Source organism: Grammomys surdaster, unplaced genomic scaffold (genome assembly GCF_004785775.1).
Source record: "Grammomys surdaster isolate TR1022 unplaced genomic scaffold, NIH_TR_1.0 334, whole genome shotgun sequence".
NCBI lineage: Eukaryota > Metazoa > Chordata > Mammalia > Rodentia > Muridae > Grammomys > Grammomys surdaster.
Genome location: NW_021604753.1, coordinates 2841325 through 2854901, shown reverse-complemented (window position 1 = coordinate 2854901; position 13577 = coordinate 2841325). Strand labels below are relative to the sequence as shown.

At 46.4% G+C, this 13577-nt stretch overlaps 1 protein-coding gene across 1 annotated transcript in view; it reads left to right on the top strand.

Moving 5' to 3' along the window:
- The window catches only part of Snx29 (sorting nexin 29), a 386660-nt gene that overhangs the window by 13659 nt on the left and 359424 nt on the right, over positions 1-13577 (top strand). The window contains exons 2-3 of the mRNA XM_028778358.1: positions 2521-2582; positions 4895-4947. Coding sequence (XP_028634191.1) covers positions 2521-2582; positions 4895-4947 — 115 coding nt within the window. The remainder of the gene's footprint in view (positions 1-2520; positions 2583-4894; positions 4948-13577) is intronic.

Sequence of the window (13577 nt, the reverse complement as noted above, 5' to 3'; positions counted from 1 at the left end):
CTCTCTCTCTCTCTCTCTCTCTCTCTCTCTCTCTCTCTCTCTCTCTCCCTCCCTCCCTCCCTCCCTCTCTCTCCCTTCCTCCCTCCCTCCCCCTCCTTTTCTCTCTCTCTCTTTGAAGAATTATTTATTTATTTTATCTATATGAGTACACTGTAGCTGTCTTCAGACACACCAGAAGAGGGTGTCAGATCCCATTACAGATGGTTGTGAGCCACCATGTGATTGCTGGGAATTGAACTCAGGAAGAGCAGTCAGTGCTCTTAACTGCTGAGCCATCATCTCTCCAGCCCTCTTTCTTTCTTTTTCTTTCTTTTTATTGTTTTTTAGTCTCATGAGTTTCTGTTATGAGAAAAAAACCAGTAGGACCATTTTTACGGCGAAAGTGTCATTTCTAGTTGTTGATGTCCAGTGTGAGGAATCCTTAGGTCTAGAACTTGGAAAAGGAAGGAAGGAAGCCCTAATTTCCTTCTGTTTTGGTGTTAGGAGGGAGGGGGCAGGGAGCACCCCTTCTGTTAAGTGAAGAGAGAGCTGTAGAGAAGCACAGTTGAGAAGGATCTGCATTGCCTGGAGCCATGCTTCCAGATGCTCTCTTGCCTGGTGAGGTTGCAGTGTAGACTTGACCTTATCAAAGGCTCTTCCAGAAAAAGGACTTGTTTTCTTGAGTGTCTCCGTTTCACCTCCAGGCTTGGAGGAAGGCAGCCATCTTGATGTGGCGATTCCAGCACAGGCTTCGGAGGGGCAATGTTGTCCATCAAAATCACACTTGGACCAGTTAGTGTCCAGGTTAAAGCAGATTCTTAGCCTGTAGCCTGCTGGGAAGGACCATCCATGATTGGCTGCTGTGCCAGTCTGTCTGATGGTCCTCCTGTCCACCCCCAACACAGTTGACTTCTAGTCCTGTCTGTGGTCCTTCTGCCTGCCCATTGCCTGCTAGTCCTGGAAGACAGAAGCTGAGCTTGTCTTGCCTCAGCCTCTCCCCTAGCTGCTTGCTCTGCGTGGAACAGACCCTTCCATGTGTTTCTATGACTGCTGCTTTTCTTTATAAAGGCTCAGTTCATATGTCACCTGTGCAGAGAGCCCATACACTGTGCTGGCCTCCGAGGCTTCTGTCCTTCCTCATTGTTTCTTTCTGTCTCTGTCACCCTCAGTGTGCTCAGGCACTGACTCTTCCTAATACATGTTAGCTCCGAGAGAAAGTGACTTTTCACACCGTTCCACTCTCATGTCTCTCGCACTCTTCCTGCTGTGGCCTAGGACAGAAGCCCCTGGTGAGCAATTCCATCCCTGTTCAGAATGACTGCTCTGTGGCTGGGGCGTTGTTATCAACAGACTTAACTTGTTGATAGGTGCCACCCTGCCTCCTGTGGACAGACAGCTATACCATGTGTCAGTGGCCTGTCTATTGCTTTTTCCCCAGACCTTTTAAATAAAAATTCTGTGTGTGTTTTGTTCTTGTGGGAATTATTTGGGAATTCATTTGATTGCAAAAAAAAAAAAATAGCTCAAGCACCTATGTAGGTTTGGACAACTTAGCACTCGGAGCACCCAGGAGGCACCTTTGTGATTCTCTTGGCTTTTCCTCCAGGCATGTGGTGTAATGGGCAAAGGGCTGCTCTGCTCCAACTGAATGGATGAGACTCAGGCATGAGGGTGGAAGAAGGCGTGAGGCCCTTCCTACCATTTCATAAGGCGTAGCCTACCAGAAGCCTCCAAGTGCACACTCCTGCCTGATTCTCATTGGCCAAGCTATTGGTGCTTGTTCATTTTTGAGACAGGGTCTCAGGTAATCCAGACTGACCTCCACCTCCCTGTGTAGCTGAGGATGACCTTGAATTCCCCATCATCCTGTTTCTACTTTTTAAGACTGGGATTACAGGTGTGCCCACCATTCTGGTTCATGAAGTGATGAACCCAGGGCCCCATGCATACTAGGTAAGCATTCTACCAACTGTCATTTTATACTCCTGGCTGTCAAGGGGAATCCCTACTTTCCAGGACACATTCAACAGTGTGTGAAGCCAACTCAGTTTTGTGTGTGTTACTAATGACGCACAGTGGATAGAAGCCAGGGGCACTGTTGAATTTCCCTCAGTACCAGTAGTATCATAGCAGAGAAATCAGGACCATTCAGGACACATTCATTAAGTCTGGGGAAACTGTTTTCCTGTGATGGAGAACATTGCAGTTATTGCAGTAGATTGTTGGTGCCTGGCCTGCCTACTTATTTTGTTAAGATAAAGAGACTGACTGATCATGTTTATGGATAGCCACACACTATCATGTCAGATGTCAGAAACTTTTATTTTATTAAAGACGGGGTCTTTCTATATAGTCCTGGATATCCTGGAACTTGTTAGCTTTGTAAACCAGGCTGGCCTCAAACTCACAGAGATCCTCCTGCCTCTACCTCGGGAGTGCTGGGATTAAAGGCATGTGTCACTATATTCAGCATCTCATGTCAGAAAGTCTTAATCAGAGTCTAATTGTCCAATAGAAATAATTAAATTCCATGTATTCTAGGGTTGCAGAACGATGACAGAAGGCAATTCCTGCTGGAGCGGCTGCTGGATGCAGTGAAGCAGGTAAGGACACATACCGCAGCCTTTCATCTGAGTGTCCATAGTCAGCGTGACGTCACCTCTTCCCTTTTATGTGCACAGGCTTATTTTGTGTCTGGGAATGGTTTTGTGTGTTTGCTTGCTTGACTGGGTATCATCACTAGGTTGCCCAGGCTGGCCTTGAACTCTTGCCTCAGCCTCCCATCCTGGGATTACAGGTGTGTATCACCATGTCCAGCTGTAGTTGAGATGGTTGAGCAGGGAAGGCAGTGAGAGTGGGGATGGAGGAAGTCATTAGTGTTCAGGGGACTCCATCCTTCAGTGTTGACTGTCTTCATTGCAGAGTTTGGTTCCCAGCAGATTTGTTTTAGGGCAGCTCTTCAGAGGCGCTGGTTTGGATTTAGGACCCTAAAAGTGCAAACGCAAGACCCAAGGCCTAAGGCCACACCCAGGAGCCTCGGTTGCCAGCAGTTGTGCTGGCTTCCTTCGAGGCTGCTGCTGCTGTTGATGCTGGCTGTGGTGCTAGCTTGCCTGACACTGTGATGTTCGTTGTCCTCACGAATCCACCGTGCTCCTGGCTCTCTGTGAGTCTTTCAGCCCTCGATGGAGGAGTTCCTGCCATTGTTTCCACTGTAGAAGTCAGGGCATGGAAACTCCAAGGTCAGCAAGCAAGAGAACTGGAGCCAAACCTGAGATTCGAAGAGCCCCCTTTTAGGAAGAGAATATTGACATTTATTTCTATGTTATTATAAGGAGGGACTAGTTTAACCGGTTGTGGGTTAAATGTTGAAGTGGGCTCAGAGAATCCAGTATCTGCCCAAAAACTTGAGGGAGCCTGATGTGGTGAACAGGTCTAGGCAGTTCCAGCTCTTTTCAGCTGCCAGACTTTCTGAGCATCCTTTCGCTGCTTAGATTTTAAACTTGATATGTGTTAGAGTCATCTGGGAAGAAAAACCTCAATAGGAAAAAAATGCTTCCTTCAAATTAACTGTAAGCAAGTCGGTAGGGCATTTTCTTGGTTAATCATTGATGTGGGAAGGCCCAGCTCACAGTGGGCAGATACAACTCTTGGGCAGGTAGTCCTGGGTGCTCTAAGAAAGCAGACTCAGCAAGCTATGTGGAGTAAGCCAGTAAGCAGCGTTCCTCTATGGCTTCTGCTCTGACTTCCCTTCATGAGGCATTGTGATGTGGATACATAAGAGGAAGTAAACCCTTTCTCCCCCAAGCTGCTTTTGGTCAATGTGTTTATAAACCTAAGACAGTCCTCTTCTTCCCTGGAGTCTAGTTTTTCCTCTGCTCAGGAATGCTGGATGAGTTGCATGTGTTAACATGGGTAGAGTTTGGTCTGTGTTTAGTCTAGAAAGTGAAAGAAGGGGCAGGGCAAGGAAGTGGGTCCAGCGGCTTCCATGTGGCACTTAGACACAAATGGGGGCTTCTGCTCAGAGCTGCGGAGTTATTTTGATGAGTTGAACTGTTACATTTATCTTAAATTGCAGCCAGCTTTACTGATATTTATTGATATATCTATCATTTGCCTATAGTTAAAAAGTACACAGGGTGTGTAGTGTGTCATGAATTCTGATAACAGTGTCCTATTTATAGTATATGTAGTTTTTAATCCTAAATCTATGTATAATAATGCAGGTCTGCTATCCATAAGCAGAGACTCTTTGTCTTTACCCTGAATAGTGAGCTGGGAGTGTGGTGTGCAATGTGATCCCAGCACTTGGGAGGCTGAGGCAGGAGGACTGCTGTGCATTTGGTCAGGGCTACAGAGTGAGGCTGGCTCAGAGCAAACAACAAGGAAAGGTGATGGGGGATGGTGATGATGGGCGGATGATGGGCGGATGATGGGCGGATGATGGGCTTTATAGGTCTGTTCTTCAAAAGACTGCTTTCCCGTCCACTCACCCCGCAGAACTCCCCACCCAGGTAGCTGTCCTTTGACACAGTTTACCTACTTTAGGACTCTGTCAAGAAGAGTCATCAGCACAGAGACATAGAGGTTCTCAGTGCCATCAGCAAGAGTGCTGTGATATCCAGCTGCTGCTGCTACTTTCTGAGTAGCTGTGGTGCCTGCATTCCTGTCTGCCTAGTTCACCCACTTCTTTAAGTCAAGACAGAGACCAGGGCTTCCTTCCTTACAGAGGAGTCTGGGGGTGCCATGCTGGCTTCTTACCTCTGTGAAGCCCCAGGGCCTGGGCCACTCTAACTCTCCCAAGGCCCTTGTGGCCTCTGTCCCTGCTGTATGTATCTGCTGTATGTATATGTATGTGGCTGCTCTGCCATGCGGCCGTTCCGCCACCGACCCACCTCAGCAGTTTCTTTCTCTGCAGTGTCAGATCCGCTTTGGAGGGAGAAAGGAGATCGCCTCAGATTCCGACAGCAGGTGAGTATGTCACTCCTCTGTCCTCCTCCTTCTCTTTCTTAAATCTTTTGTTTATTTGTCCTTTTGAGACATAGTTTTACTACATAGCTCATGCTATTCTTAAAAAAAAAACTTTTTAAAATTTATTATGGTGTGTGTGAGTGCAAGTGCTCACAAGCCACAGTACGTGTGTGGAAGTCAGAGGACAGATCTCGGGAGGTGGCTCTTTCCTTCCATCTTGGCATCTGGGTCAAACTCAGGTGGACAGGCTTAAGTAGCAAGTGTCTTTACCTGCTGACCCCTCTCACCCTTCCCCCTCTACTGTTAATGGATTCAACCTCCTGCTGACTTAGCTCTCCCAGCCCTGGGTCTGCAGACATGTTTCACCATGCCTAGCTAATAGGCCATTTTCAAAACCTCTTCACCATTAAAGAAAAGGTGCCAAGAAATGGAGGCTGCTGTGTCTGTCTCTGCAGCAGGAGGGGCAGTGACAGCTTCCACTGTGGGTGGATAGCCTCTGTCTAGTGAGAGTCTTCTAATTTCCTATCTTCTCTTTCTAGACATCTGTTCTATTTGCGGTACCTTTCTATATAAGGTTATTTCTATGATGATTTACAGTTGGGAAAGCTCAGAAACCTAAATATTCAGTGATTAGAAAATAGGTATCAAGCCCAGTGGTGGTGGTGCACGCCTTTAATCCCAGTACTTGGGAGGCAGAGGCAGGCGGATTTCTGAGTTCGAGGCCAGCCTGGTCTACAGAGTGAGTTTCAGGACAGCCAGGGCTACACAGAGAAACTCTGTCTCGAAAAACCAAAAAAAAAAAAAAAAAAAAAAAAAAAAGATGGGTATCACTTATAGTGCATCTACAAGATGGAGTGATGGTCAAACCAGGCTCTGTGTCTCAGCTCTGTAACCCCAGCTACTGAGGAGGCTCATGAGTTCATGGACCATTTGGCTATGTTGTGAGTTCAAGGCCAGCATAGGCAGCTTAGTCCCTGTTACACAAACCAAACCAAACCACTACTACTACCACCACCACCATAACCACCACCACCACCAACAAAAATAGCCTGGTGTTAGAGCACATTTCTAGCATGTATGAGACCTTGTGTTCAATTCCTAACCCCACAAACATAGCAAAGAAGCAAAAAGTGATATTCATAGAATTTCCTTTAAGTAGGAAGTGCATGTATATGCAGTAATTTAAAAATTCTTCATGTGGGGCCCATGAGATGGCTCAGCAGGTAAAAGCACCTGTCGCACACCAGATAATACATCCTACGGACCTACATGGTGCGAGGAGAGGATCAGCTCCTGCAGATTGTCCTCTGACTGACACATAGCTGCCATGGCATGTGTGTAGTTATAGACACACAGAGGCAGATAGACACATAGTAAAATGTAATAGAAAGTATGTTTGTAGTAAACATATGTGTGCCACAGCAGTAACTAGAGCAAGCTATAAAAGTATATGAACACACATTGATGTTAAGCAGAAATTACAGCAAAAATCACCCCCTCCACCCCAAATCACCAAGATCTGAACATAAGTGTTTTTCAGGATAATAACAGGATTTTAATGTTTCCTGATATTTGTTTAATATATTCAATATATTTTCCCATGTGTCCCTTTTATGGTGAAGGAAAGCCCTTAAGTTTATCAATGACACTTGTGGCCCAGAAAAGGGTAACAAGTTATCCATATTTCTCATGTTGGCTGGCTGCATGCACTTGGCCCAGCTGAGGTCACAGGTGTCCAGTCTTCCTGGAATTGCTCTGTAATGTCACATGCCCTGTGGCCCAGGGAGAGACCAGAAGACATTCTTCCTCAGCCCTCATCCTGCCTGATAAGTATCTAATCCTCACTCTGTGAGCCTGGCCTCCCCTTCCCCATCTATCTCTTCCTTTTTTTCCTGTGAAACTTTACCAGCATGAGCAGTGCACAGAGCCTGGTGCAGGGGAGTGCTGCCCTCTCCCTTCCTAGGTTTCCCTCTGTGACACTGAACATCTAGCAAGCTGTGCATCTCAATGTTTTATTGAGTCTCTTATCTGTCTTCTGTCACACTGCCAGCTCTGAGCCCACAGGGATATTTGGCTGTATTGATTGTTGATGTATCTGCACAGCCTAACAGCTGTGATGGTCCCTTCTTATCTCTAATGCCAGCCCCTGGGCCCAGGAATACCTTGCCCGCACCCACACACTGTGGGAGCTGTCTGGAGATGTTTGAGTACCCCATTCCCACAGCTGAGCTCAGCAGATTTCTTCATGCACAGCCATGAACGGTGTTCTGGAAAGATCTTGTATCCCAAGGAATGTGTGTCCTGTTGTCCTGTAGAGGGTGTTCAGTGTCCACGACATCTCCATGCCTGTAAGCTTTGAGGGCAGAAGGGTTGCTTCTTATTTAGTGTGTGTAGTATGTATGCACTGAAATTTGAAGACCATTTGGAGGAGTCAGTCCTCTCCTTTCACAGTGGGTTCTGGGTATTGAACTTGTGTCGTCAGACTTGGTGGCAAACATCTTAACTTGCTAAGCCATCTTTCAGCCCTTGTGTTTAATTTATTTATTTATTTTAAATCTTTGAAAATTAATTTAGATATATTACATGTGAATGTTTTACCTTCATGTATACATGTGTATCATGTGTGTGTGCCTGTGTTTTCAGAGGTCAGAAGAGAGTTGAGGATGGAACTAGAGTTGAGGATGATTGGTGCTGGGAACTGAATCCTGGTCCTCTGTAAGAAAAACAAGTGCTCTTAACTGCTGAGCCATCGCCCTAGCTCCTTGCTAGCCCTTGTTTTCCTTTTATGATAAGGTCTTGCTATGAAGCTCAGTCTGGCCTTGAACTTGTGAACTTTGTGTCCACCTGCCCCAAGTTGCACCCGCCATTTGGGCCTGCCAGACCTTAGAGTGTGGACATGTGTTTTGGCATTGCACTGTTGCATAGTGTTAACTGATGTTTTCCCTCAAGGTCCGATTAAGGGATCTACCCTTTGTCAGAACAGGGATCCTCATACTGGAACTTAGGGTCTACCTGCATTAGAAGGGTCTGAAGGCTTGTGAATTCATGATGCTGATTTCAGATTCCAACCTAGGTCTACAGATGTGAGCAGAGTGTTTGCTTGGAGAGCTCTTGCTTGTCCAGAACTCTGTCTCCTCTTGTCCCGTTCTTCCAGTGCTGGGATCACAGATGTGATCACAGAAGTTGTGTTTTCAGTAAACATCACCTTAAAAGAATAGCTGGAGAGCTGGGTGTGGTGATCCCAGCATGTGGGAGGTACAGGCCGGAAGATCATCAGTTTAAGTTATTTTGACCAGATTGCAAGTTCAAAACCAGTTTGGGGTACGTGTGGCCCTGTCTCAAAAAACAAATAGACTAAAGAAACCAGTTACAAACTGGTGAGTCTGGTGAACTGGAAGCTTCTGTCTAGTAGTTGTTCTGAGTCCTGGTCTAGTATGCAGAGTTAATTAACAAGTGTTTGTTTATCCTGTCCTGACCAGGGTGGTCTGTCTGTGCAATGTGTGCACATATATGTGTATTTACTTTTCTTCATCTTTGAGTACAATACCATTTGTAGGAGTTGATTGAGTACATTTCCTGAGAGGCATCTGAACACGTCAGATAATGTGTTCCTATGTAACAGCTGCACTTTTTCTTATGTGAAATCTTAACTTAATTTTTTGCTGTGAAGAAGGCTCAGCAGGTGAAGACTTTGGCTGTGGCCCCCGATGGCCTGAATTTGACCCCAGGAATCCAAATGGTAAAAAGAGAGAACAAGCTCTCAAGATTGTTCTCTGATCTACACATGCTTGCCATGGCAAGTGTATGCCTTCACACACACACACACACACACACACACACACACACACTGTACATTTTTTTTCAAAGATATTGTTGGATAGTAGAATTAAGAAAGTTAATTTCTGGGCTGGAGAGCAGCAGTTTAAAGCACTTAAACTGTTTTTGCAGAGGACCCAAATTTGATTCCTAGCACCTATGTCAGGTGACTCACATATGCCTCTAACTTTACTACCAGGGGATTTGATATCCTCTGGTCTCTGTTGGGTACCAGGTACATACACACACACACACACACACACACACACACACACACACACACACACACACACTCTGAAAAAGAGGAGAGTACTGGTCATCACTGGCTGTTGCTTGGCTGCTGTGTTGTTACTGCATCTTAGGACAACCTAAATGCAGTAGCATCATGCCTTTTCTGATGATAAAACAGACCCAGAGAGTGAAAATAGCAGTGCCCTAGGCAGTGTGTTAGTGTTTCAGTTCCTGGAAGAAGATAACACTTTGACTCATGGCTTCAGAGGTAGCAGTTCCCAGTGGCTGTATCTGGGCATGGTGGGTACAAACTGCTCACTCCTGATCTGGGAAGCAGAAAGGGCTCCTGAGAAGGGACAGGGGGCATGGTGTGTCCTTCAAAGACTGCCTCAGTGACCTACATTTTCCAACTAGGCCCTGATGCCGAAGGTTTCTCTACTCTTCCAATAGTGCTATCCAATTACATGTCCATTAGTGCATCAATGCTTTGACGAGGTCACATCCCTTTTGATCCATTCATTTCCCAGAAGTCCTAGGGCATCTGCTGCCCTGGGGTCAGTCATGAGGGTACTTCATGTCTAATCATGACATTTAGACATCGTGGATATGTTAGGAATAGAGTTGGACCCAGCATCTTGAGCTCTTCTGTGTCTGCCAGCTCTATATCTGTGAGTTCAACTGCAGACAAGAAAATATTAGAAAGGCAGGGGATACAGCTCAGTGGTAGAACGTGTGCTGAGTTGTGCACGGTCCTGAGTCCTGTGCTCAGCAATGCTTCTGTACTGGACATGTACAAACCTCCCTAGGCATACTCAGTAACAACTGTCTGGCCAGCATTTACATTTAGTGGGCATTGTAAACAATTCAGAGAAGATTTGAAGTTCATGGGAGGATGTGCAAAGATAACACACAGACACTACACCAGCCTATATGAGGGCCTTCAGTGTCATGCATTTCTACATGCACAGGGTTCTGGGAATGGTCCCTCACAAATACTGAGGGGTGATGATGTAGGCTGTCTTTCTGTAGTGCCCATTTAGTGATCAGGTTGATTTTGAAGTTGGGGTTCCAAAAGCCTTGCCTTCTCCCATAGGTCACCCCCCTCATTTCTAAGTTCTGGCATCATTTACAAGGTGTGTAGCTGCAGGTAGCCACCTTCACTGTTCTTGTGAGACACTTCACCTCCAGAGAGAGTGTTGGCTGCCATGCTGAGACAGCAGTCTTGCAGCTGCTTGCAGGTCTCCACTGCCTGCTGCTTTTTTGAGCTTTAATTCACAAAACATCATTCTCTTTTCTCCCTTTGTAGCCAGATCCTCCGCATACTTGCCTGACATGGAACATTCTCTGTCTTTCTGTGGAACTCCTCTCTAACTGTCTCCAGTACCGAACATGCCAGCTTTATTAGACCCCAACTTAGAAGGCATGCCTTCCTTCTCTCCCACCTCCTCTTCCTCCTCACCTTCCTCCTGGCATTTGCCAAGACCTACAGCTAATGAAGTCATCTGAGGTTTCAAAACAGCAGAGTAGATCTGAAAAGGTTCACGAGTCACCTTTTCACCTGTGACAATGGACTTTGCTTCAGAACTCTCTATCCAAATGTGGATTCTCTACCACCTGTCTGCTGTTCCCTCTCACACTCCCCGGCATCCTCCACAGTCAGGGAACTCAACAGGTCAATGCCGGTGCTCAGCTCTGTCCAGCTTATTTGGTCTGGGATTCCAGCCTGTGAGATTGTGTACCTCAGGATGGGCATTCCCTCCTAAATTACTTTACTTGGAAACCCCTTCACAGGTACACGAGGAGCTGTGCTTCCATACTGACTCTGAAACTAGTCACATTGACCTTGGGGATTAACCATAACCAGGAGTGGTGTAGCTGGAATGTAGTAAGCTCTCAATTCCCTGGACTGGCTGCCTAAGAGTAAGTTGGCACTTAAGGTCCAGTTAGGAATCATGCCCCTTCTCTGGGCCCCCTGGCTCTTGCCTGGCTTACCCAGCCTGAGCATTTCATGGGCCTTGTTGTTTGTGAGGAGTGCCCAATGGGAGGATGTTCATTTCACGTCACGTCTGGGGAGCCCTTCCCCTTTGGGAATACAGGCTGTGGTTGCCCACTTGTCATTCAGCTTATGATAGCTGTCCATCACCTATTGATGTAGGAAGTCTACAGAAAGAAGACAGAAAGACAGAAATGAATTGCAAGCTTTGAAGATGTTTGCTTTGGCTCTCAGGAATGATGGGTGTTGGAAGACTTCTTTCCATGTGACTCCAGGCACTTTTCTTGTGTGTGTGTGTTTTAATGGAAAAACTGGTGATCACTGCCACTTCTTCCTCTAGTGCTGGGCAAAGAACTCGGGGGCCCCACACATGCCAGCAAGTACTCTACCTCCAAGTCATCCCAGCCCTAATACAGCGTCTTGAATAGGTCTCTTCCCACATTAGTCTTCTCCAGGGCTTTAAGAGCCAGAATCTTCTAGGGGACAGTAGAGGATTAGAAGGAACTTGGAATTTTAATTTTTTAATTTATTCTTTGACAATTTCATAGAAGTATAAAATGGATTTCTTATCTCCCTTCTTTCTTCCCTCTGTCCTTGCTTTTGCCCTTCTCACCCTCCCTCCTTCCCCACTTCTTTCTGTTTTTGTTTGTTTGTTTGTTTGTTTCTTTTGAGAGGTCAAGTTCTGGTTGGCCCGGGATTTACTATATAGACTAAGCTGTCCTTGAACTCACAGAAGTGCTGGAATTAAATAGCACCTTGCTATTATGTCTTTTAAATTTTTAAAGTTTATTTTTCTCCTATGCATATGGCTGTTTTGCTTGCATGTATGCCTATGTACTATGCATATACCTGGTATCTGCAGAGGCTGAAAGAGGGTGACAAATCCCCTGGGACTGGAGTTACAGATGGTTGTGAGTCACTGTGTGGTGCTTGAATTAAACCTGGGACCTCTGGAAGAGCAGTCAGTGTGCTTCACTGCTGAGCTATCTCTCCAGCCCAGATAAGACATGTAAAAGGCCAAGTGGCATCCCTGAATGTCACTGTAAATTTGCTGTCTGAAGAGATCTTGTGGGCATGTGAGCCGGCTCAGTGGGTATGAAAGTATCTGCCATCAAGCCTGCTTGTAGTAGATCGCAGTGATCGATACTCACATTGATCCAGGTGACAGCTGCAGTGCACATTCCTTGCTGCCCACCCCAGTGTTCTGGGTTCCTGAATGAAATACATACACATACAACCTTTATTAGGCCACTTCCTAACCTCCATGAGGCTGGCCCACCCTCTGATATCCCCAAGTTATTACTTACTAAAATCTATATTCCATCTCTGCTGCCTTAGGCCCAGTTGTGGGGGGGGGCCCTCTTGTGGATGCTCCCCCTACCTCCCTCATGGCGGCTAAGCTTCCTGTCCCACACCATCTCGGCTGTGGCGTCTTTCCTCCTTCCCTGGCATGGCAGCTTTTCTTCCTCCTCCTTGGTCCCTTGCTGGGAATCCTAAAGTACCACTTCTGTCTACGTGCCCAGCCATTGGCTGTTGGCATCTTTATTTACCAATCAGAACCAACTGGGGGCAGGACAGTGCAAACAAGTTTTTAATTAGCATGAGAATACAAACAGCTACACCTGGTGACCAGAGTTAAAACCCCGGGGACCACATAGTAGAGAATCAACTCCCACAGGTTGTTCTGTCTTCTATGCATGTGTATGCATGCACACAGTAAATACATGTAATAAACATAATCAATGTCTAGGCAAGACTGAGGGGTTCAGCTTTGCCCACAGCATGAGTCCAGCTGGGTTGGGTGGCATTATTTGGAATCTTTGTCAGGACAGTTGCTATGGTGTGAGTTTGTTCATGTGTTCACCCTAATTCCTCAGTGGGAGTGTGTGGGGAGGCAGGGTGGTGGTTAGGCTGTGCGGGTGGAGCTTTCAACCTCAGCTGAGGAATGAGTTTGCTGTGGGTTTCAGTCCTCTCTGTATGTTTCATGTACCTCTCTGCCTTTCTTGCTCTCCTCCTTGAGTTGAAGCAGCAGGAGGTCCTTCCCTTGTTCTCAGACTTTTCACCTTCTAGAACCATAAGGCAAAATAAACTCCTTTCCTTTATAAATCACCCAGTCTCAAGTATTTTGTTATAGCAACAGAAGATGAACAGACAGTGGTATAGTGGTGTGTCTGCCAGAGATCTTCAGGAGTAACAGACTATTCCAGCTAGGGATGCTTTTGACTAGTGAGAATTGGAGGCCAGGACTGAAAGGAGGCCTCCAATTTTCCAAGCCAGAGGCTGACACTCCAGGAATGGCTCCTGAGTAGGAATGGCCTGGATGCCAGAGTAAATACCAGCTGTTCACTCAGGAGTCTCCACTCCCTGCTGGGTGCTGGCAGGAGGGACCGGCTAAGACCCTGTTGACTTCTGCACTGAGAAGGGGCATTTATAATGGGAATGAGCATACTTGTTGGCTTTGCCTACATGTTGGAATGACAGTCCATTTGATGGCACTGTACAGTCTGACAATGATGGTGGCAGGATTATTAGTTTCACCTTAGGCCAGTTGTTCTCAAGATGCCTTTGGTGGGGGTGGAGGTAAGGGTGG